Source organism: Condylura cristata, unplaced genomic scaffold (assembly GCF_000260355.1).
Source record: "Condylura cristata isolate star-nosed mole 26May11 unplaced genomic scaffold, ConCri1.0 scaffold00009, whole genome shotgun sequence".
NCBI classification, from domain to species: Eukaryota; Metazoa; Chordata; class Mammalia; order Eulipotyphla; family Talpidae; genus Condylura; species Condylura cristata.
The window spans coordinates 10,950,754-10,974,123 of NW_004567110.1; the positions used below are offsets into that span (position 1 = coordinate 10,950,754).

Genomic DNA, 23,370 nt, shown 5'->3' on the forward strand with positions numbered 1-23,370 from the left:
CCCCCTTCCAGGCACAGTGAGATGCAGGGGCAGCTGTGCCCAGGGGCTGTGTCCCTGGGGCACTCTGATGCGGTGTAGGGTTTTTTGGCCCTTCCTTGTGTGTCTTGAGGTTGCCTCTCCCTTGTAACCTCAGAGCTTCAGGATGCTCACTGATGCCCACTGGCTTTTCAGTGTTTTTTTTTTTTTATGTTATTAAACTGCTGTCTACATGTTTAGCTTTTTTTTTGCATTTTGACTTGCTTTATGACACGATTCTCTCACTCTCCCTTGGTTTTGCTGTGAGGGCCAGCATTTCGCGCTCCCTGAGGCCGACACTCCGTGGTGTGGAGTGGTCACGTCTTCTTGACCCAGTGGCCGGTGGATGGGCGTGCAGGCTGCTTCCCATCCTGGCTATTGTAAATGACGCTGCTGTGAACATGCAGAGTAAACAGTGTTTTGTGGTGTTCCCTGCTCGTTACTGAGATGGCTGACAGTGCAACGCTAGGTCATGCGGCATGTTCCGTGCTTGGTCTTCTCGGGTGAATCCAGCTCGCTTTGCGTGGTGGCTGGGCCAGTCCACACTCCCCCGAGTGCTGTCACAGGGCTCCTCTTCTTCCCCATCCTCTCCAACACCTGTTGTTGGTGGGGGTCTTTTATTTTATTTTATTTTTTTAACTCAGAAGATCCATGGTTTTTATTACTTGTGTTTTATTTGCAACATTATGGGTCTTTTTTAAATTAAAATAGTTTATTTTTACATCATTGTGTGCCTTTTTCCATCTCAGTTGCAATCCCCATGGGCTTCCCATCACCAAATCACCCATGTGCTATCACCATAGTCCAGTGCAAACCCCCCCCCCCATTTTTGATCCCATTCAGCTCCACCTGTAAAATATTTCTGGTATATAGTTGTTCATTATTATTTTCTCCCCTGGTCCTTTATGCTCTTGCTATGATGAAACCATCTGGTATTTTTCCTTTTCTTTCTGGCTTATTTCACTAAGCATGATCCCTTCCTGCTCCATCCATGTTGCTGAAAGGCATGTGTTTATCTTTTTGATGGCTGAGTAATATTCCATTGTATATATGTACTACATCTTTATAAACCAGTCACCCACTTTTGGGCATTTGGGCTGTTTCCATGTCTTTCCAATTGTAAATAAAGCAGCAATAAACATGGGGGTGCAGGTGTCTTTTTGAATCAGTGTTTTTGTGTCTTTTGGATAGATACTCAGAAGTGGGATTGCTGGGTCATATGGAAGCTCCATTTTTAGCAATCTGAGAAACCTTGTTGGGGTCTTTTTAATAAGTGCCCTTCCCACCGGTGTGGTTTTCACCTGCAGCTCTCATTGGAAGTCATGAATGCTTTTTCCTGTCTGTTGGCTTGTGGGTGTCCTCTTCAGTGAATTGTCTGTGGCTGCTGCTCATTCGTTAGTTGGATTGTTTGTTTTTCATTCATCTTGGATGTTAACTCATCAGTGCTTTTAAACTCTCCCCCAGCACCCTGAGATTCCAGGTAGCTGCTAACACCCAGTGTTGCATCGAAGGTCTGTTGAGCACCAGCTGTGTGTCGGGCAGGCACTAAGCACTCTCTATGCTGACTTAGTTTCTCCTCGCACCACCCTTGAGGCAGAGACCCAGGCCCATCCCTGAGAGCAGGGAGAAGGCCTTGTCCATGGCCCCCGGCAGATGGACCAGAGAGTCGCTCCATCAGATTGCACTCAGGTTTTATTCCTCCTCCTTCCCTACAAGTCTTTGCATATTCTACGTTCAGAAATAGCATGGAATTGCTTGTTTTCATTCATGAGCATTATAGGGGACCAGGCTCTGGGAGGTAAAGTGGTTCCCCAGTTACTGAGGGGCAGGGCTGGGACTGGAAGGAGGGCTCCAGGCTCCCTGCTTGGTACTCTTGCCTCTGGGCTTGTTCCTCACCTATTTCTTGGAACTGTGGTGGATCAGCTCCTGACCTTCACCAGGGGATTGGTGCTGGGGGGTTTGAGAACCCGCCCTCCTGTCCTCCTCCTTTTTCCTTGAGGGGTGCTGGAAGCTTGCACCCTCTGGCTCGAAGTTGGTGACGCACATGTCCAAACATCCTCAGACTCTTCAAGGTGCTTCTTGTGATGTCTTGTGGGTCAGAAAGAGAAGGACGGTGTGGGGCTGCTTGCATCCTCGCTCTCAGGGCTGTTGGCTGATGTCCACATGTGCAGAGCTCTCCACGCGACCAGCCAGGGGACTTTGAGCTCGGCCTGTCTCTTTAATAATGTGCATGTTGACGTGGAATGGCTTCTCATACCTGGGCTCGAGAAGATGACGGTAAATATGTCAGGTGTTAATTGAATTCCCCACGTCTCCACAGGCCTGGAAGGGCATGTTGAGCTCTCGGGAGGCTCATTAAGTGTCGTTGCTCTGGGTTTGGGCAGCGCAGGGTACACACACGGGATGGAGACTGTCTGGCATGGGGCCAGTGCCTCGGGCTAGTTACAGAGGCCTCTGCAAGGAACCTGTCATGCAGGGCGGGTCCTGATCACCTGAACTTCCTGGGGCAGCAAATTGCCTCTTCGATACCTACACGGGGTTCAGTGGGTCTCGGAGGCACAAAGGCAGAGCTGATGGATGTGATCTAGCAGCAGGTGTGAGATGGATGTGATGGTTCACAAGTTTCCAGGGCTGTTGTTCCCAGGTGATGTTAAACTTCCCTTTGAATGTGAAGACTTTGTTGTTTCCATAAAGTGACATATGACTTCATAAGGAAAACGATAGTCTTAGAAGAAAGTACAAAGAAAAGCACCACATAGGCCCAAACCTCCGCTCCTAGAAATACCCTGTTTAGTATTTGGAAGGCACTTTTTCAGATATCTCTGTGTACATCTTCAGACACACTCAGCAGCTAGAGAAATGGATAAATAGGCACTTTTAGAACACCGTGTTCCTGCTATGCATGCACGGTGTTTTCAAAATAAAAACACTTAATTCTGCTTCTTTTAACAGAAGCGTTGAAAACTGAAGTCCTACTGAAGACATTGCTGAACCTCAGATAACTATTTCTTCCATCTAAAATTTAGTGTGCCCATATTCCTCTAAAGCAGTGGTTCTTAGCAGGGGAGAGGGGTGAAGGGGGATTTTTTTCCTGGGTGGGGAGACATGTGACAATGTCTGGAGACATTTTTGGCTGTGAAGTTGGCCACAGGAGGGGATGGGAATGACTGTCATCTACTGGTTAAAGATCAGGGAGATTGCTAAACACCTGTGATGTCGGGGACCCCCCCCTGTCCAATTATCCAGCCCACAGTGTCAAGGTTGAGAAACTGCACTAAGGGTAAGAGAAAAAAGATGACTGAAACCACTGGAAGCACTTGAGGCTGCTTTGCTTGCGCTTCTATAGTGAAAGATGAGATGATTAACCTCATTATGTTTTTCCCTCCTCTTAACAGAGTCTAGAGGTAGCATATGTTGTTTATGCCTTGTCAAGGTTCATAACATTTACGTTCTGTCCTGCAGTCATGAGCCCCAGATGTTTAATTTTATTCTACATTGAAATGATTTGCTGCCCAACGCCACTTCTCAAACATGGCTTGCCTTCCTGGCTCTGGGTTTTCTCTTGCATTGCCCCTTGGTGGGTTGGCAGCTTGATTTCAATACGCACTCAATATGTACAGGAAGCATGCTCAAAAGTACAGGCCCCACTCCTTTCCAGGAGGTTGGCGTGATTGAGTTGGGTGTCAAAGTAGCACGCTAGAAGAGGAGTGACTCGGGCAGTGTCTCTAGGCCACTCTGTGGGTGTAAGACAGGGTCCCGGGTGCTTGTTGCTAGGAACAGAAAGCAGAAAAGCTGTGGATGGTGTGCTCTTACCACGTGAGAGCAGGATTGGGCTTAACTTTGAGCCTCCTGGAAGGTTAGAACTAGGGCATGTAGAAATAAGGGGCAGGTGAGGGGAGGATGGTGAGTTCTCATTAGCAGAGTATGCTGGGGACACCCACTGTCTTACTGCACTGGGATCCTGGTCCCAGCCCTTCCTGGCAGCTTTCTTTAGGCACCTCCCCAACCTTGAGATGCCAGTAGTCTGGCGATGCTTCCCACAGCCCCAGTCACTGCGCTCCTCCCCTGCCGCCCCCAGATAAGGGTCGGGACCGAGCCTGGTGTTGTTTGCACACCTTGAATATCAACTCTATCTCTTGACTCAAAAGGCGATATATCAATGTGGTAGAGTCTTCCCGACTCTTCCACTTGCTGTGTCTGGCGTCTCAAGACGCAGGGACTGAGCACATTCTCAACCTGTTCTGCACGGAGCCACGTGTATATGATCTGGGCCACATGTCACGGACTGTACCGCCTGTCCTCTGTGATTGGATCGGTGTTCTGTTAGTGTCTTCTTCCAACATCTATCCCAGGGTGACTGACGCATGGCTTTGCTTCATTGTAGGGGAGCTACCCGGTGTGGGAAGACTTCATCAACAAAGCGGGAAAGCTGCAGTCCCAGCTTCGGTAAGTAGAGGTACATTCTCCCTGGCAGTACGTGACACCCTTTACACAAGTGGAACGGGACAGACCTACCATGCGGTTCGGGGTTCATTGCAGAGGCGTTACGGGTACAGAAGCCCACAGTGGCTTCTGCTGCAGCCACTGCCACATGCTCACTCTGTGTTGGGGTCCGAACCCCCATACGCAGTCCAGCTGCACCTGTTCTTCCTCCTCCATAGGGATTTTGTGAGTCAAGTGAGGCTTGACGTGCCAGGCGACGGTGGGCGACATTTATGCTGCGCTTGCTGTATGCTGAGCACATGTCAGTGAAATTGACATGTTGGTGAAATCTTCCTTGTAACCCCAGGAAATACAGTTAAATCCCCCATTGAACTGATGAGGAAACTGAGGCGCGACAAGCCGGGTAACTTACCTGGAGCCTCACAGTAAGAGGCAGGCATTTGGACTGAGGCATCTGACTCCCTCCAGAGTTCCGTTGGCTTTCTGCCACTCGGTGTGAGACCTCGCGTTGACTGTTACGTAACTCCATTTACCTGAGAGACTCTCGGGAAGACAGATCTGGAGGTGGATGTTGGTGAGTGGTTGCCTTGGGGCTGGGAGTAAGAAAGGAGACTGACTTTAGTGAGCACAAGGGATCATTTGGGGAATGTTCTAAAATTGGATTATGGTGGTTGGTGGTTGCTCAAATCTGAGTTTATTAAAAAAAATCAGTGAATCATCTACCTCAGAGAGTGAATTTTACGGTATGTAAATTGTGCTTCCATAAGGTGTATTAAAATATGCAGCTCTAGTGCAGCTCTGGTCCCAGGGGCCATGACTGCCGCCCAGTCCTGTGCTGGCTCATGTATCACTTGATATGAAATAGGAAATATGCCGCATCCTCTCGTGAAAGCCGTGACCTCCTAAATCAGTGGGCAGAAGGGTTGCTATAGTGGGGCCCCTGAGGGGTGGGACATTGAAAGTGCAGTTGTTTTAGGGCCCCTGTTGTGACATGTGAGGAATGATGTTGGTTGGCTCTCAGGTAGTCAGTGGTTTTCCAAGAATAAAGTCTTAGGGGGCAGATAAAGGGTACCCCAAAATGCCAAGCTTGCCTGCTCCAAATGGGTTCTCCCTGGGCCTCCCTAGTGGTACAAGGGGTTAATCTCAGTGCTATGAAGATATTCGCAGCCACCCCTGTGGGCACAGCAGACCTCTCCTATCTCACCAGCTGTTCACCTTGGCAGTGTTTTTCAGTTGATCTGCTTGTTCTGCTGCCCACTCTGCCTCTGGCGAATCCTCTCACCCTCCACACCTCTGGCCTGTACCTCAGCTCTTGTGTGCATAAATAAATAAAAATAAATCTTAAAAAACCAAATGAGTAAATGGGCTCTCCCATCCACTGCATAAAGGCAAACATGTTTAGTGTCTAAGACCTTCCATAGAAGACAATTTTAGTAGCATTAGTGTAGGGTAGAGAGAAAAGAAAGAATAAAGATAAAATGATTTCCAATTTGACACCCAAAGTTACCCACCTCCTTGTGGATAAATGTGCAGCCAATCAGGATTGGCTCAGAGCAGAGCCACTGAGTTCCAAAAGCTGCCTAGTCTAAGGCACCTTCTGGTAGGGACCCACAGGCAAGGGGGCAGGAGGGGCCAGCAAGTCTGGGAGGAGAAGAGTAAATACAAGTCAAGATAAGGGCAGCAGTTGTCAGCCTCCCTTTAGGTCTCTCACTAACGTTTCTGTCTCTTTCAAGTGTCTTCCTGGTGTCCAAATCCCGACTCTGCTCCCGGTGGTTCATCTCCGCCTCCCTTTTCCCAGTCTCTCTTAGCGTCTCCCTGCCCAGCTCCACCCACCCTGGGGTGGGGCAGGGGACCTGGACCCTCCCCTTTGGGGATTATACTCTTACACTAGTAGGTCCCTGCTTTCTAGGGTACAAAGCCTGTGGGTGACAGGTGTTCTCTGCCGGGGCCACCCCTTCAGCTGCAGGAGGGGAAGTCCTGTAGACCAGGGGAGACTGGAGCACGGGCATTTGCCCCATACTCCTTCAGCCATGTGGATTTCTCTTTACCAACCGGGACTTTCCAGAGCCTTGACCGGGCATCCAGATGGACAGTGGGGTTGGACGATGAGCCTCGGTCCATCTGTCAGGTCCTTTGCCATTTCCATTCTCCTCCGCCAGATACAGCCACCTCTGCTCAGCATATAGCTCCCTTCATGGAGGCCTCACTGTCCTCACTGTATTCTGTAGCTGCATTTGTTTGCCCTGCCCGCCCGGTCTCCACACTGTTATCACTTAGTCTAGTCACCAGCCCAGAGGGCATCTCCTCCTGTAGCAAAACGGTTAAAACACTCTTTTCTTGACCCAACCTCACTCACCAACCCTCGTGTCAGGGCTGATCAAGAAATAACCCTTCTTCCTCTTTAACCAACGAGGAACTCTATCATAAACATACTGATAGGACTTAAAGCAGTTTTATTTTATTCCCACTGGTACAAAGTACATTTTTTTTTTTTTAAAAAAAGATCGAGTTATTTATGCATATAAGAGTGGGGTGTAGGCTGGAGGTGCAGAGGGGTGGAGGTAAGAGGATTTCACCAGCGTCAGAGTAGGGAGCAGAACAGGCAGATCCACTGAAACACACTGCTGAGGGGAGCAGCAGGCAAGACTGGAGAGGTCTGTCGCGCCTGTGGGTCAGCTCCCCAGACAGGGATGGAACTCATGCCACAGTGGCTGCGAGAGCTTCATAGTGCTGAGACGTAACCCCTTGTGCCACACCAGGGAGGCCTCAAACTACATTTTCTATTCTCTTAAATTTTAGTATCCTGAGGGCAGGGACCATTCCATTATTATTATTGTTATTATTATCCAACTTGTTTTTGATCTAGACCAGTATAGGGACTTCCAGCATGTGAAAACCATTAGAGAAAGGATGAAGCCAAGAGGTGGAAGGGACAAAATCAGTCCCTTATCTTGGCTGCTTCACTACTTCCTCCTACCCCATCACAAAAGACAAGGTATTTGGGGACAAGGGACTCTGAGTCTGGGCTCTTTGGGAGGCAGTACTAAAAGGCGCTTCATTGCTCCCTTCGCCCCCCCCCCCCGCATTCAACACCCACCCCACACTGGATCCCCGTCCCCATTTCCGTTGGAACCTTGGTGACTTCATGTTACACAAGAGCCCTCTCCATCTGGCTCATTAAATTTGGATGATCAGCATTGTCTTGCATGAGAATTAGTTCAGTCATCATGTCAGATATTAATTGTAAATCGAAATGAGCTTTTTCTAAATCCCAGGGCATTTGATGGAACTGACTTGTCCAGGGTTTGCCAACTCTTTAAAATATGCTTTGAAATGGGGTTGTTTTGAATTTATGTTCTTTTTGTTTGATCAGAGTGCTTCCATGTTCTGTTGAAAACTATTAGACCTCGTTTTGAAGTTTGACTCAAGACTCGGGGACAGTCTCAGAAACTTCCAGAGCTTTGTTTCATAGTCCCTGTTGCTTTTGTTTCAAGTCCACTTCTTTCCTTTTTTTTCTCCTTTGCATCCCCTTCCTATCTAGTCCAGTGTTAACTACTTTTTTCTTTCAGCAACTCTGCATTTTGTTATGAATGTGCAGTAACAACTGGATTCATATGTGGATACTCAGAAATAAGCATCAGATTATAAGTTTGATTGTAAAGGCCTTGTCCGTGAGCCCTGGGGCTGACATGCTTTTCTCGGTATCCCTGGGCTTGGAGCGGCGCTTATTCTTCCTTGAATGACCTCTTGGGTCATGATTCTAGGAATCAGTAGCCAGCAGAATGCCTGAGTCCTCTAGAGAGCATGAAGGCTTGAAAATAATTTCCAGGACATTGACTGAGTATACTGAGTTCTCATCATGCTCTGCTTTCAGGAGTTCAGAAGATTTAGTTGAGATCGCTTTCTAAGTTTTAAAAGTTAGCCTATCAGCTCATGGTAATTATGATTTAGGGGTAAGTCACACAACTAGGATCTCGTCTTGTAGGGCACCATGAGTGATGCTGGGTTGCTTGACCCAGCACTGCTATGAATGAGTGAACTGAAAGTTGCTGTGTAGCTGTGATCTTAGTTTTCCCATCTGTACAGTGGATTGTTTGAAGTAGATGACCTTTCTAAGATTCCTTCTCCTGATATCTCTATATCTCTACATACATAAGTATTTGTCTTATATATTTGTATATATACACTATATATACATGAATGCATGATAGGTGAGGGCAGGGCTCTACCACTGAGTTCGATCAAGGGTCTCTATACACATGTATACTACATATATACATGTGTATATAGTGCATATATATCTATATATATAGAGAGAGAGAGAGAAACCCTTGGCCAACTCGATGGTAGAGGCCCTCACTTACATGCATTCAGAAAAATGCAAATATAACTTTTGACTCCTCAAAAGATTTTTTTTATTTAAAGATTTATTTATTTATACAGAACTGGGGTACAGACCAGAGGTGGCAGAGGGTGAGAGGATTCACCAGAGACAGAGTGAGGAGCAGAACAGTCAGATCGACGAAGTACACTGCTGAGGGGAGCAGCGGGAGGGTCAGGAGAGGTCTGCTGCCACACCATGTGGTCACCTCTGGACAGGTGGGGATTGAACTCATGGCGGAAGTGGCTTAAGCTTCTTAGTGCTGTGCTTTAGCCCGCTGCGCCACCAGGGAGGGCCCCGACTCCTCCAAAGTTTTAACTACCAGCGGCCTACTGTTGACTGGAAACCTGACAAAACAGTTAATACATGTTGTAAGTTATATGTTTTCTTTGTAAGTGAGCTAGAGAAAATTTCATTAAGAAACTTATCAGAAGACAGCATACATTTATGTTAATGTACTATATTTATTGAAAAAGTAAACCCCTGAAGTTCCTATCTGTGTTGTTTGACAGTTAGCTGTATAGATAAGCTTTCCTATTCCAAAATTAACTTCACCAAGTACCCTTTATATATTTGTAACCATGTTTTTCCTTTTAGGTAGAATCACCTTTTCCTTTCTTGCCTAGTCAGAGTCTCCTGTTCTTTTGCTAGAAGAACGGCTGGTGTTGCTTGACTAGCACCATAGGAGCTTGCCATGGGGAGGCGCTTCCAGAGAAAAAAGTGGGACCCCAAGTGTCGGGGCCCACTTGGGCTGTTGCTCCTGGACAGGCCTTGTCCTGGCAGAGATTGCCGCCTCTCAGCTGCCCTGAATTTGCCGGTGTGAGACGTCCCTCATGCTGTTGTTATCTGTTTCATTTCAGGACAACAGTAGTAGCGGCAGCTGCCTTCCTGGACGCCTTTCAGAAAGTGGCCGACATGGCGACCAGCACCCGTGGTGAGCAGATGGCGGGAGGCGTCGCCCTCTGAGCCCCGCCTCCGGGCTTGTCCTCTGGCTCCGCACAAAGATGGAGCTGGGGCGCTCAGGGCTCCGATGACTCACAGGAAAACATTTCTTTCTAACTCGGTGGGGCTCCACGTAGTAGAAGCTACACACAGCTCTCCAGACAGTCAAGCTGGGGAGGATGAAAACGACAGAAAAGACGCACCGCTGATTCTGGGGGCTGGGGAGGCGGGGGCTGTTTGGGGTCACGCTCCCTGATGTGTGTGGCTGTGGCGCCTTGAGCTGTGTGCCTGCTCCAGTTTGCTCCCCCTCCTCCCGTGGGGGTCTGGAGGTATCCTCAGTCCCCTGTGGAAGGGGTAGCAGCGAGGGGGACTCGATAGACGGTTTTTTGGGTTCCCTTCACAGGAGAAACTCTTTTGTCAGTAGTGTTCGCCTTTGGCTGCAGCCCCGTGAGCCACGGACTGTGGCTGCTTCGTGGCTGCTTCGTGACGACTCCCCCATCCCATCCGGACACAGCAGATGCTTAAAGTCTGTTTATGAAATCAATGAACAAAGGGAAATGGGTGGAAAATATGTAATAGTTCCAGTGACCACTGACCCACAAAAAAGAGAAAAACAACACATGAAAGGAATAGAGAGAAAACAAATACCCCTGTACTCACTGCCATGCTGGGAAATCCGATATTACTGTAGTGTAGGGACCCGGAGCCTTGGGGGGGACTTTCATGCCCAGGCAGAGAATCTCTTCAGCCTCTTCTTTGCCTCCTCTCTCTGGGTGTGATTCAGCACTGACAGCTTCTGCCTGGTCTCCTCATTGCCGGGGTCACATTGGCAAATGTGGTGTAGGGGCAGGTGTTAGGGCCTGTTGCAAGTCACATGGGGGTCTGGTCTACCTGTCCCAGGTACCTCCAGGAGGCTGGGAGGGGGACCCGCTTATCTCAGTTAATAGGTGGATTTACAGCAGAGACACTTCACATTGATTCGAGAAACGCAGACCTGCTGATATTTAAAGCGTTAGCTTGGGACCTGAAAAATCAATACATTACTCTCCTTATCCCGAAGGAGTTTGCAGTGGAGTGGGGGTGGCATGGAGTCAGGTCAGCGCTTCAGGTCAGTGCTTCAGTGTAGAGGAATGCCTGGTGTGGTGATAGAGTGAGTATAGAGTGCTGAGGGATCAGAGAAAAGTGAGCGGAGAAAAGTCAGCGCAGGGAGTGGAAAAAATCTCTCGGGGGAGGTAGTGTTTCTTCTTGCTTCCAAGATGCCAGGGGTGTTTCAAAAGTTTTCCCTAGGAGAATAGACTAGGAGGGAGACATCAGAACAGTGATTTCGTCCTCTGGTTTTTCAGCTTGATATGGGTCTCAGCCAGTATCTTTTTAAGTCCTTTTAAAAAATATTACACAGCTTATATTGGTCCTTATTTTTGTTTAAGTCCTTATAAAAATTACTACATAGCTTATATTTTGAAGAAACCTTTGAAAATACAGGTTTAAGAAGACAGTGACATTGAAAAGATGTTCCCCAGTAGTGGTATTACTGAATCTGCTTTATTATCCCCTTGTATTTAGCAGTATCTGGAACTGTCAGTCATATTGATGTCTTTCTAGAGTAGACATATTGAATACGTCTTTCATAAGAGTTGCTCTCTACTTTTGAGAACTTACTAGATCTCTGATACATAGGAAAATTTTCAGATTTTTTTCAGTGTTAATTGGATGATGGAATAAACACTTTATCTCTGAGTCACAGTTTTGTAAAACAATGTCACCTCAATAAAAGAAATGAAAATTCAAAAAGAAAAGAAAAAAAAAAACTTGCTCACATTTTCCTGCAATGTGAGCCTAGGTTTTTTGCGAGGTTGCTTCTCGATGAGAAACAAGGAGGCCTGCAAGTTCTCATGGTTGGAGGGAGAAAAAAACAGAGCAATCATTTGTGGGAAAAGAAACCAGAATGGCCAGTGTGTGGTGGTGGTGGAGGAGTTTGGAGGTGATAGATTTGACAAAAGGCAAATAATGTCATAGTGAACAGACCCTTGCTGCTGTCTGTTTTTAAAACATTTGATTTCAGGTCATTTTTAGCAATGCCAGAATACACTGTGTCATGATGTCCAGCATCCACCGGCGGACAGGGTTAGGGGAAGAGGTGGTGGGGTAACTTTCTGTTGCGTGTGGGAGTGGGAGAGGACTCACATGACCTAAAAGGCATATATGGTTGGTAGAAGGTGGATTTTATGAAAATGATGAGGGAAACTGAATGCATTTCTCATATACTTACTAAGCATGAGAAGTAGTGTTTATTTTAAAAAAGTTAATTTCTTTTAAAAATAGAAAAATATGAAGCATAAGCTTTAGCTTCAAAAAATGGTGTCACTAAGTGCATAAAGTGAAACCAGCTGTCCTTGTAGAGATTAGGTTTAGCGTCACTTATTTTATCTAAACACATATATTAAATCAAACATGAAAGATAGTCGCAGAACATATCTAGAATGATACATGGAGTAAAGTACATTCATGTGATCTTTGTCCTAAGGTAGCCCTTAAAAAGCAGTATCCCCATGTTTTAAACCCACGGTAGACCATAGCTGCCCTCTGTCAGTACCCTACACCTACCCATCCTTTCTGGTGGTCACTTGGAATTTCAGCGTCTGGAGCATTGACCCAAGTTAGTCATCCTTCCACTGGTGTCTATTTAGATTATCCCCATTTATTTGCTGTTACAAGCCATGCTGCGATTAACGCCCCTGTGTACATCCTTTTGGAAAGCTATGAGTAACCTAGTTTTAATGGTGTATGCGTCGCCAAGGAAACGATGAGTCTGGAGAAAACGCATCAAGCTGTTTTATCAGCAGCAGATGGATTTACTTAAGGTCACGGGCTGTAACTCTAATACAGTTTGCCGGCTGATATTTTAGCCGCTCCCAAAAGTCCAGTCTTCGCTTGGAGACTTCAGGTGTATTTTTTGAGTCTTTGCTGGAAATGATAGGAATAGCACTACATTGGGCTTCCAGAATCTTAAACTTAGCAGGTCTCTGGTTTCTATAGTATTCCATACTATTTCCCAGAGGAAACATCTTTGTTCTTTTTAGCCAGTATTTTATACCAGCTATTAATACAATTAGGGAAAGCTCATAATACTGGCCACTATAAGCATAATCCGTCATCCATAATGCAGTTACTGTTAAATAGAAAATGAAAATATATTTAGAACTCTGTTCTGTTTCTCGCTTAGACACATGAGTACACGTAGGTTAATAATTAAGCGATAATAATCAGCACGTAGTCCAGTATGCAGGTCTGTATTTTGTGGAGTGAGCACCTGGCTGTATACACACCTGCCTTCAGTAGGAAAGTGCCCTTTCCTGTGTCAGTGGCCACGAAGAGCTAGCACCTGGGGCTGGCTCTGCAGCAGGGCTTCATTTCCTCCCTGTCTGTGATGGACATAGTTGTTGAGAAATGTTGCAGGTGGCTGGCATGTGGTTGTCTAGTTCCTAAAGAAAGAAAAGAGCATGAGTCATAGTGCGAAGGCTTCTCATCTCTGGCAGAGGCTGCCCAGATTGGGAAACCACCTTTCTGCCCACCCTGGCACTCAGGCTGTCGGCTGCCGGTCTCTGGGAGGCAGAATTCACGGAGCCCAGAGGTGCTCCTGAGTCAGCACTTGCTCTCGTGGTCACTGCTCCTTCCGCTGCAGTCAGCAAGGGCTTTGAAGAGCACCGTGCTGTGACTTTCTTTTTGGTGGCCTCTGTAATTACTTCCTAGCTTTGACATAACCTCTCGGGGAGTTTGATGGTACAGCAACCCCATGGTTAGGAGGTGGAGATTCCATGAAAAAGATGCATCCCTTGCCGACTTGATCACCTTAATGTCCAAAGCCTTTGTGTCACTTTACCCAAAGTGGACTGAAAGTGGGCCATCGTGGTGACTGGGCTTTTTTGCATGGCAACACTGTCTGGACCTGGGGAATGTTCCATGCGCTTTGTCTATATTGAGTCTCCTTGTTCTTGCAGAGATGGTTGGTGCTCACGATCTCTGTTATAAGGAATGAAGTTGGGATGAAATTGGGGTGCAAAGTGTTTACCCACACTCACCAGGATCACACTACTAGATAGTGATGAAACTGGAGCATGGCCCAGAGCCTGGACTTCAACCGTGGAGTCATGATTCCATTTGTGAGCGGTGCTGTGACTGATCTGAAGCCCGTGCTGGCTTTTGCACTTGCCCGATTCTGAATGCATTAAAAAAGCCAAACCATGTGGCTCCCTGGGGTAGAGCTGAGATGGGACCTGGGGTGCCTGGCGTTGGCCAGCTCTGCAAACTTGTTAAACTATTCTTCCATTCTTGGAGCTCTAATTTCCCCACCTGTAAATGGATGTAGATTCCAGATGGTCACGAGTCATCTTTTTTGACTCTAATGTTCTCTGATTCTAAATCTGGTGTTGGCCCTATAAAATCCATTAAAGCTGAGTGAAGCCAGACAGTCTGAAATTTTTTCTTCTGTAGCCTCCTTAGTTTCCAATCCAGGGAGGAGATTGAAGAGGAAAAGAAACGACAGGTGGACATTTGTACAGGTGTGAGTCATAACACAAAGGCCCTTCCCTGTAGTGTGGTGGCCAAGGTGGTACAGGCGGTACTGTCAGGAGAGCCCGAGGTGCAGGTGGCCGGAGGTGTGTTCACCAACGTGGAAGCCATGGTTCTGGGTCTTGTCACAGGGGAGAAATCCCTGTGACATATTTTGGATAAAGCATTCTTAGTTCTTCAAAGTAAGTTTTTAAGTATACATCACTTGCTCTTAGTATAGATTATACTAAATGTCATGGTCGCTAGATCTAGCTCGATCGTACCCCTCAGAAGGTTTGTTTTTCTAAAGTCCAGTTTTCAGGGCCCCTGCTGGACCTATGACATCAAAGCATTGATGTGGGACCCAGAAATGTCCGATTTTAAGAAGCCTCCCAGGAGAATTTGCTCCCCAGCGAACTTTGCGCTGTCACAGGCAGCCTCTGGCGTGTGGCCATAACCACCTGTCCAAGGACATCTCTGCCCCCGGCCGGCAGTTCCACCCACAACAAAATGCTCACTGTGTCCTGACACTTGAAAGCCTTTGATCCCTGTCTGCCTGTACATGTGTGTTCCGGACTGGGTCCCAGCCCAACCCACCCTCTCTCCACCCTCTTTAGACGCCAAGTTGCTGTCGCTTCGTCTTCCGAGGTCTGGTTTAAATGAGGCATCACCTGGGAAACCTTTGCCAGCCCCCACTCCCCAGTGTGAAGTGGGCCGCAGGCCCCAGGGCCTCTGGCAGGTGCCAGAGCGTTCTACTCACTTGGCTGTCGCCTTCTCCCTGGACGGCAGGCGCTGGCCTACCCTGAGAGATCACATACCCAAATGCTAAGTCTTGGCACTGAGCAGAGTTTAGACACGGTGGGCTGAGTGACAGACTGAATGCACTTGCCGGCCCTAGGTGGATCTGAGCGGGGAAGGCTGTCTTCTCTGAGGCAGGAGCTCATGAACTGGATGGGACCTTGGCCAGATTTCAGTTGGGGGTCCAGAATCCCAACTTCTGTGATCCCCCGCCCCCCGGGGTCACTGGTGGACTTTGTGGCTTCATTGCATTTCATTGTAGCTGAGGAGGACCCAGCAATCATGCTGTGGTCCCAGGGAGCGGCCCTACTCTGGTTGCTGGGAGTTCTCCTTTCTAGGGCAGGGGGTGCAGGAAGTGGTTTCTCACAGGCAGCCAGAATGGTTTTGTTTGCCCACGAGTTTTATTTTAACCAGGCTGTTGGATACTTACTGACCCTTCACTCTGGGTTGACTCTGCTGTTCAAGACCAGAATTTCCTTTCATCTCTTGAGAACCTTATGATTTCTACCTAGAAAGCTTCTTAACCACAAAAGGGGGGAGAGAATAATGACTTAAAAAAATTTTTTTAAAATTTATGCATACAGAACTAGGGTACAGGCCAGAGGTGCAGGGTCAGTGAGAGGGTTCACCAGAGACAGAGTGGGGAGCAGAACAGGCCAACTGGCGAAGCACACTGCTGAGGGGAGCAGCGGGCGGGTCAGGAGAGGTCTGCCGCGCCATGTGGGTCACCTCTGGAGCGGGCAGGGATCGAATTCATGCGGAAGTGGCCTTAGCTTCTCAGTGCTGTGCTTTAACCCACTGTGCCACCAGGGAGGGCCAGAATAATTATTTAAAAAACATCCTGTATAAAGGCCCTTCTCACGGAATGTGACCTTAGAGGAATACAGGCAAATTCTTTCATTTGATTCAAACCCAAAAGGTCTAAACTTGCAGCCTACTGGTCTGTGGATGTGGGCTGGAGCTGTACTCTTAGGGACCAGCTCGCACCCTGAGTTCCTTTTGCCTTAGGATTCCCGCAGGAAAAGAGACCCGAGGAGTGTCCGAGACACAAGCTCCTGTGTGCGTGTTGGTGCTGAGCTTGGAGTTTTGAGAACATTCAGAGATAGTGTATTCATGTTTCTGATGGTCTTATTCCAGCCAGGGCTTTATAAATTAAAAAGGATGGGCACAGGGAGAAGAAAAAAAGCATTTTCTGGAGTCTGGAGAAGTTGTATGGAAAATGAAAAGTCTTAGAGTTGATTTTGCTTAGAGAGTGTATGTGTGTGTCTCCCTGCTAAGGCAGCTTAGCTCTAGTGTCCTGGAGCCTTGCACGCCTGGGTTGCTGAGGAAACAGTTGCAGATTGCTGGATTTCTATAGCCCAGCCCGAGCCGCCGTGGCTTGCTCCTAGAGCGGATGGGCAGCAGCTGTATTTTCTTCTCTAATGTTCTGAAACATGAATCCAGCACCCTTGTGTTGACAGTGACCTAGAAACTCTCCATTGCCTTTCATTTTGGGAGTTTTGAACTTGACCTCTTGGTTTTGAGCCACATGAATTATGCTGAGGAAGTCCTCAGCATATTGTACCCTGCTGGCACGCACATTTTGAGAAGTCTCTGCTGTGCTCTAGGTGGGGGTGGGGCTTGTGGAGCTATGAAGAGTCAGAACATCTGTAGCTTGTTCGAGGGGGGAAGTTGCTGAACAAGTGACAGTTCCATAGATTTTCTTTTTTTGTTTGTTTTGCTTTCCTTTTATTTGCAGGCCTCATGCTGGGACTTGACAGTCCTGTGTGTGCTGTGGGGGGCTGACCCCGATGCAGTCCTCGCTTTGGGGAGCCCTGGGTCAGGGTCATTCTAGGCAATAAAATTTTCTGCAATGATGGAAAAAGTCTACACTTTTACTGTGGAACATGCTAGCCCCTCACCCCAGGTGGTGACTGAGCACTGAAAATCTGGCTGAGTGTACCTGAATTTCTGATTTTAAAATTTTACTGAAAATGTGTATTGACATAATACTGCCTTACAGCATTCCATAAACTTCTGGTGCACATCATTAAGCATTACCATGAGTACATACTGCGCCACATTCACCACTGAAAAGTTCCAGCTCTGTGCTTCCCAGGTACCCTTATGCCTCCCTGTGCCCCCTCCCTTCTGGTGACCGTGAGTTGATCTTATTTTGGGTTTATTAGGTCATCTGTTTCCTCTACCTACCACATGTGCGTGAAGTCATATGGGGTTTGTCTTTTTCTGATTTACTTGACCAAGTGTGAGACCCTCCAAGATCATTCATGTTGTTACAAAAGACAAGGTTCCTTTTTTTTTTTTAATAGTTGAGTAGTATTCCTTTGTGACTAGAACCCTATCTTCCAGTATCGTCCCCTCATTTGTCAATGGGTGTGTAAAGTGATTTCGAGATCTTGACTTTTACAAATAAATCTGCCATAAACCTGGGTGCACGTAGCTCTCGGACCAGCTGCGTGTACCTGGTGGTGGTCTACAGCACAGGCAGGAGTGTAAAAAGTCCTATAAAGAGGCTTATTCTGCTTTAACTGTAAGTGAACTATTTTATGAGTCATTCCATTTACTCTGTTTTATATCAGAAAGCTGCATTGAGGGTTTACTGTGTACAGGATTCTGGGATTACAGAGATTAACTAGGTGGGGGTGTGGTTTCTGAGGGGCTGGGTCAGTGGGTGTGGAGGGGTTCAGACAAGCCTGTGGTGGGGTCCTAGGTGGAGAGGTAACATGTCTAATTCCAAACAATAAAGGCACCCCTCCCAAAGTGTATGTATTCATGAATTTTTAATGGATAACATGCAGTTTCAAGGAAGTGAAAATTGGCTTTTGAGGAGGGTGGGGGAATCTCACTCTGTTTATAGGGTTGTTCTCTGGGGGCTCGGGAGATGGCTTGGAATAGTTTTAGTGTAGCCATACTAACTTCCACCAGCCTCATGTCACTCCATGCTTGTGAGTTTGACTGTGTATAGATCAATTTTTACATCAAATGCCTATGATGGTCTCCAACTTGTATAAAGTAAAAATTTAAAAAAAAAAAACCTTCATAGATTGTTGCTGTTTATAACAATATATAACCTAACTGAAAAACGGTATGCCTGTTAATGTAAACACAACTTCAAGCTATAAATTCTCTATTTCCTCTACAAGATTTCAGAGCTATCATTGACCTACTAAGGGATGAAGCGAAAATACAGCACCTTTTTAAATGGGTTCCTAAAAGCGCATTCAGGTGCCATAATTTTGATGCTTTCCCAACCCTAATCGGCCTTGAGTCATATTCACCCATGGGCAGAATACAGTGACTCTGATACATTTCACTTAGAAAACAGCCTATTGAAAATGGCGTCTTGCCATTTTCCGTTTTTTAAAAAGCTATTATTTTTAGGTTTGCTTTCTGTGCAACTCGAACCCAGTGTTGAGTGCAGGGCTTTAGGGGAGAGGGGGCCATGAGTATTTTAAACATTTTTTTTTACAAATTGTACTCTAAGTAAGGAATGGGAATAAAAGGAATTTATATGCTTAAGGAATATTCATAAATTAAAAATGTCTTACCCTTCTCCCATTTTGGGGGGATGAAGAAGGTGGAGGTGGTGCTTAAGTGTTTTGATGGGAAAATTGACATTTTCTAGGGGATTTGGAATCATGAACTGAGCTTTACTGGTGGCAAAGTGAAATCCCTTTTCTCTGAGCCCATCAGTCTTCTCTTGATAATAAAATCGATACCTGAAAATAGTCCCATTCCCCTCTGAAGTGCCTGGTCCTGTGGCTGTTCGGTTGGGGACCAGCAGCTGTTCCATTGTGGCAGACATTGCCCTGCCTGGGGGGTAGGGGGGCTTATTTTTCACGGTGTTTTACAAAAATGCCATTTGAAAGAGTGGCTCTGGTGCCTCTGGGGAACGGCACTGTGCCCGGGTCCCACTTTGTCATAGTCCTGTCCTGCGTGTCCAGAGCCGGGGGCACTAGAATATTCTGACCTGTGTCAGGAAGTGCTTGGGCTGACCCGATTCTGCACTCAAGCCCGTGTGTCCGGGGATGGCACGGCCTTGCCCTAACCCAGGGGAGCCTCCGCCCGCCCTCTGCGGTGTCGTCCTCTCTGCCTTAGTGTGTTTTCACTGGTGGCACTTGAGTTAGCATGCGTGATCTTTGCGGTGAACCTCGCCAGCCTTGGTTAACGCCGGTGAATCTTGAGGTGGCGGGAGGACAGTCCTGGCTAGGCCTTTGTGTGCTCGGCTGTGATTTGCCAGCTTCCGTAAGGAAGTGCTTTGCTTGCAGCTTGCAGGGCTTTCTGCAGTTTGGATGCTGGTGATGAGGACTATCCGTCTTCCTCTCCATCCTCATTCCTTTCCCTTTGCTTCCCCTGTGTTGGCTTAATAACTAACACTCCTCTGCCCCACCCAGTTGCTGCCCACACACAAGTGTCACTTGTGGTAAATATTGATTGAAAGGATGTAGTTGTTTTCATGTAACTTACTATACCATGCTTTTGTAGGAAAGATCAATTGCCACGATCATGAACTTGATGAAATGCACATGGAATTTGAAGACGCTTGACAAAGTTGTCAAACCTAGTGGGTTTCCGAGTCTGATCTTAGCTCCTCTCTGCCCTGATAAAGTCCCGTCCTGAAAACCTCAGCAAGGGAAATCTCTTTGAACTAACATTGTGACCTTAGGACTCTGCTCTTGGGTGAACACAGTACCGAAGAAGGAGAACCCAGAGTAGAGAATGTTCCAAAGTCACCCAACTGGCAGTGAATTTTCCTGATACATTTTATAAGTAAATTTGACTTTTATACACTTCTTTTGGGAATTATCTGTGGCTTACAGTGAGCATTATCTAGAGGTGTTTGCCTTGCTTGTTTTTTTAACATATTCTGGTCTTTCATGTTTAAGGAGGTGAAGGGCTTTTCTATACACGAGCTGGTAGCTTATCTACCTTTTCCTTTTGGCAGGGCAAGCTGAGTCTTGGGAGGGCGGAGGGCACTTGCCAAGGCCACTCACCTGATGAGGGGGACAAAGGGGACTCTTGGTTTAGCTCTGGACTCTGCTTCCTGGACCCCCCAGAATCCACATGGCAAACCATTGTCCAATTTGCCTCTTGGTTGAATGCTGAGGGCGTTAAAGCAGGAAAGAACATGGACAATGAAAATATATATATATTTTCTCTGCTCTCAGTTGATTTTTGTTTGCTCGTTTGTTTATACAAACCCCTTGGTCGTCTGGTTCTCCAGCGGGCTTTCCTTTTCCACTGCCAGTCCAGCCCTTCCTTTTTCTGTAAAAGATGTTTTCGTTTTCTTTTATTACAGTTCTGTGGGGTGGAAGAGACTGTTTTGCTTATATTTTAATCATTGCCATAAGCATATTTATTTGTAAGGATAGACTGTGGTCTCCATTGTTGTGTGAATTGTGTGTGTGCGTGTCTATGAGTGTGCATGCGTGCACACTCATACAGTTTTTTAAATTCCCATATGTTTAGAATTGCCATGGGACTCTTATTTCTAGTAAAAGATACTGCTGTGGAAATCGGCAGCATTTCCTGCTGTGTGTGCCAGGACCCAGGGACTCTGGTTACCATGGAGACGAATATCCAGAAGCTGGGTGGTACTTGCTTTAAAGCTGCATTTGAGCTCATTTCACAGTTCCCGGATAGTGCTGCTGCTTCCCCATTTAAAATGCGGAAAGGAGATAATGCTTCTGCCAAGGCCCCAAGAGGCCTTTCATAGGCACCCTTTAATGTGATTAGTGGTCACAGGGTGATCCAGTGACCCAAAGCCACCAAAGGTGTCTGATAAAATACAAAAGAAGTATGGAGGACACAACGAAAGTGGAACCTCCTTCCTCTGCTTCTGACCTGCGGGCTCCTTCCTGGGGATAAATGCAGGTGTTGGGGGGATGCAGGTTTCCTCCCGAGCTGGTCCACTCGGCTTGTCGGGAAGCCTTGATGGCAGACAAAGGCCCTCTGCTCCCCGCAGGTGCCCGCCTTCCTGGCTCTCTGACCCTTCCTAAACCCACCCAGAGCGCCAGATCTGAGAGCTCGCCTGAATTTGATCTCTCGATTGGCCTTTTCTGCACGTGATTGCCATCTGCTCATGAGAGCGGGCGCTGATTGGGAGAGTTTGGATAATGCAGTTTAAAGCCAAGAGCAAGATGTAGCGCTGGAACTGGAGGAGATAATGGGCCGTGTAAACGCACCCCCTGGCCTCTCCCAGAGGTGCTGGTGGTCCCACTGGCCGTAGCCAGCCACAGGTGGGCTGCCAGCATGTGGCGGGGGGTGGGGTGGGGTGGGGTGCTGGTAGCCCCTCGGCTCCCACTGCCCATCGGGTGTTTCCTGAGCTGGAAGACCATACAGTTGCCCTGGTCTGTGTAGGTGGATATCCAGTGACCTGGCATTTGCTCTTCCCAGTGAGTGTGTGTAAAGTCAGTGCGGGGCCTGGACTTGGAGGTTTGAGGAGACTGAGTCTCTCTGTCAGTCTGTGTTCTCTGTGTGGCACTTCTCTCCTGTGTTGCTGCTGTCTCACAGCTAGGTTGCCTGGAGCCACCTGAGAGTTGAGACCCAGCTCTCCACTGAGGCTCTGTTGCTGATCTTCGGGCTGGATGACAACCAGAATGTCCCTGGACATTGCCAAATGAGCCCCGGGGGCCCATCTGGGCACCACCTAGCTCAGCCCTGTCAAGTGGCAGTTGGTGAGTCCAGGCTGAGCCTCTTTTGAGGTCTGGGCGGGCAGCTTGGTTCATTCCAGCCAGGTCTTCAGTTACTCATGACTAAGTGAAGATTTCAGAGGCTTTACAGTCCGCGCAGGGGTCATTTGAGAAGCGACCACGGCGCTTTCACCAGAAGGTCACGTCTCCGTGTGAAAACAGGCCATGGGTTTTCAAAAGATGAAGGCGGATAAGAACTGTCTTGTTGTTGAGCAGCTTTGGCGTTTTCCGCCACACTGAGTTGTCACCTTCATGGCGCTGTGTCTCGGCCGAGGCTGAGCCTGGCCAGAGGCTGGCTCCAGGCCCACACTGTCCGGTCGCTGCTGGGTGGCCTCTGGGGGTCCGAGTGACCCACCAGCCTTGTGTCATCAGTGAGATGATATTCGGGCTCGCCGTACCTGCTTGTTGGGGTGACTGTGATGCTCATGTGGTGGTAGTTGTGGACATCTGCTGGCCTGTGTCCCCTCCTTCTGGCCTCTGTGCCTGCTGTCAAGCCTCGTGGCCCCTGGGCCACTTTGGTGATCTTTCTAGTAGACATTTTGGCTTGATAATGGTCCTTGTTTGGTACCTGGCGGTATGTGTCCAGCACAGCCAGAGTCAGAGTTGGCGAATCAGTGATGGTCAGACAGACACCTTTTCTTAGGGTGATAGATTTTTTTTATTATTAATTTTTTATCATTATTATTATTATTTCTTTCATGGAGGAGAAAGAAATGTACCCACCCTTTCAGAAATTAATGTTTTTGATGGAATTTCTCCCTTGAAAACACTGCCTTGTTAATCCTTTTCTTTATGCCTACAACTCACAAGTTCTTGTTCTTCCCTGTCGCTCTATAATTTATAAAATTGTATTGCACTTGGCTTGGGGAGAATTTATTTAAGCATAGTTGAGCCTTTAGATTTTCTTTCTGGCATGCACAAAAGCATCATTAATTATGAATATGAATTCCTTTTGCAAAATGACAAGATTGAACATTTCCTCACGCCAGTATCCCAGCTGTCTCATTCTGATGCTCAACAAAGACGTTTTAGAAATTGTTTTTAATGGCTATGGTATCAGATACAGGGGGACAAAGGCTGAAGAGAATGCAAAGTAGCTTACAGTTCATTTGTCTTGGAAAAAATAATGAAAGGTTTGTATTTTATGGTGGTCTTTTCTTGTTTCTGTTCTTGCATTGCCTTTGTGATCGCAAAGTCTTGGCCGTAGCTCCAAACCACAGGATTGCTTTTCTGCGGTGTGTTCTGTTCTTGATAGACATAAAGTCTCATTTGTTCAGATGCTTGGTACTTAAGAATTCAGGTCTTGGGTCACCTTTTGCCTCGGTCCTGTGTCTGCCCGGCTGCTGGCGTTCTCACTTGCTCTGCTCCCTGTGGTATTTATTTGCTCCAGGAAAAGTTCACCCACATGTTGAAGCTAATTGATTCCTTTGTGCTGAAACCCTCTGGGAAGAGGTGGTCCTGTCTGTGCTACCTCTCCCTCAAGCTAGGATTTTCCAGTCTGGAAAAGGGCTGTGTTGTTGCATTCCTTTCTAGACTGCCCAAGAAGCCAGC

The 23,370-nt window shown here is 47.3% G+C and overlaps 1 protein-coding gene across 6 annotated transcripts in view; it reads left to right on the forward strand.

Moving 5' to 3' along the window:
- The first annotated feature begins 4,400 nt into the window (after positions 1 to 4,400).
- The window catches only part of MTSS1 (metastasis suppressor 1), a 110,753-nt gene continuing 91,783 nt past the window's right edge, over positions 4,401 to 23,370 (forward strand). For all 6 annotated transcript variants that reach the window (XM_012723006.1, XM_012723009.1, XM_012723007.1 and 3 more), the window contains exons 1-2: positions 4,401 to 4,461; positions 9,700 to 9,773. In XM_012723006.1, coding sequence (XP_012578460.1) covers positions 9,755 to 9,773 — 19 coding nt within the window. In that variant the 5' untranslated portion in view covers positions 4,401 to 4,461; positions 9,700 to 9,754. The remainder of the gene's footprint in view (positions 4,462 to 9,699; positions 9,774 to 23,370) is intronic.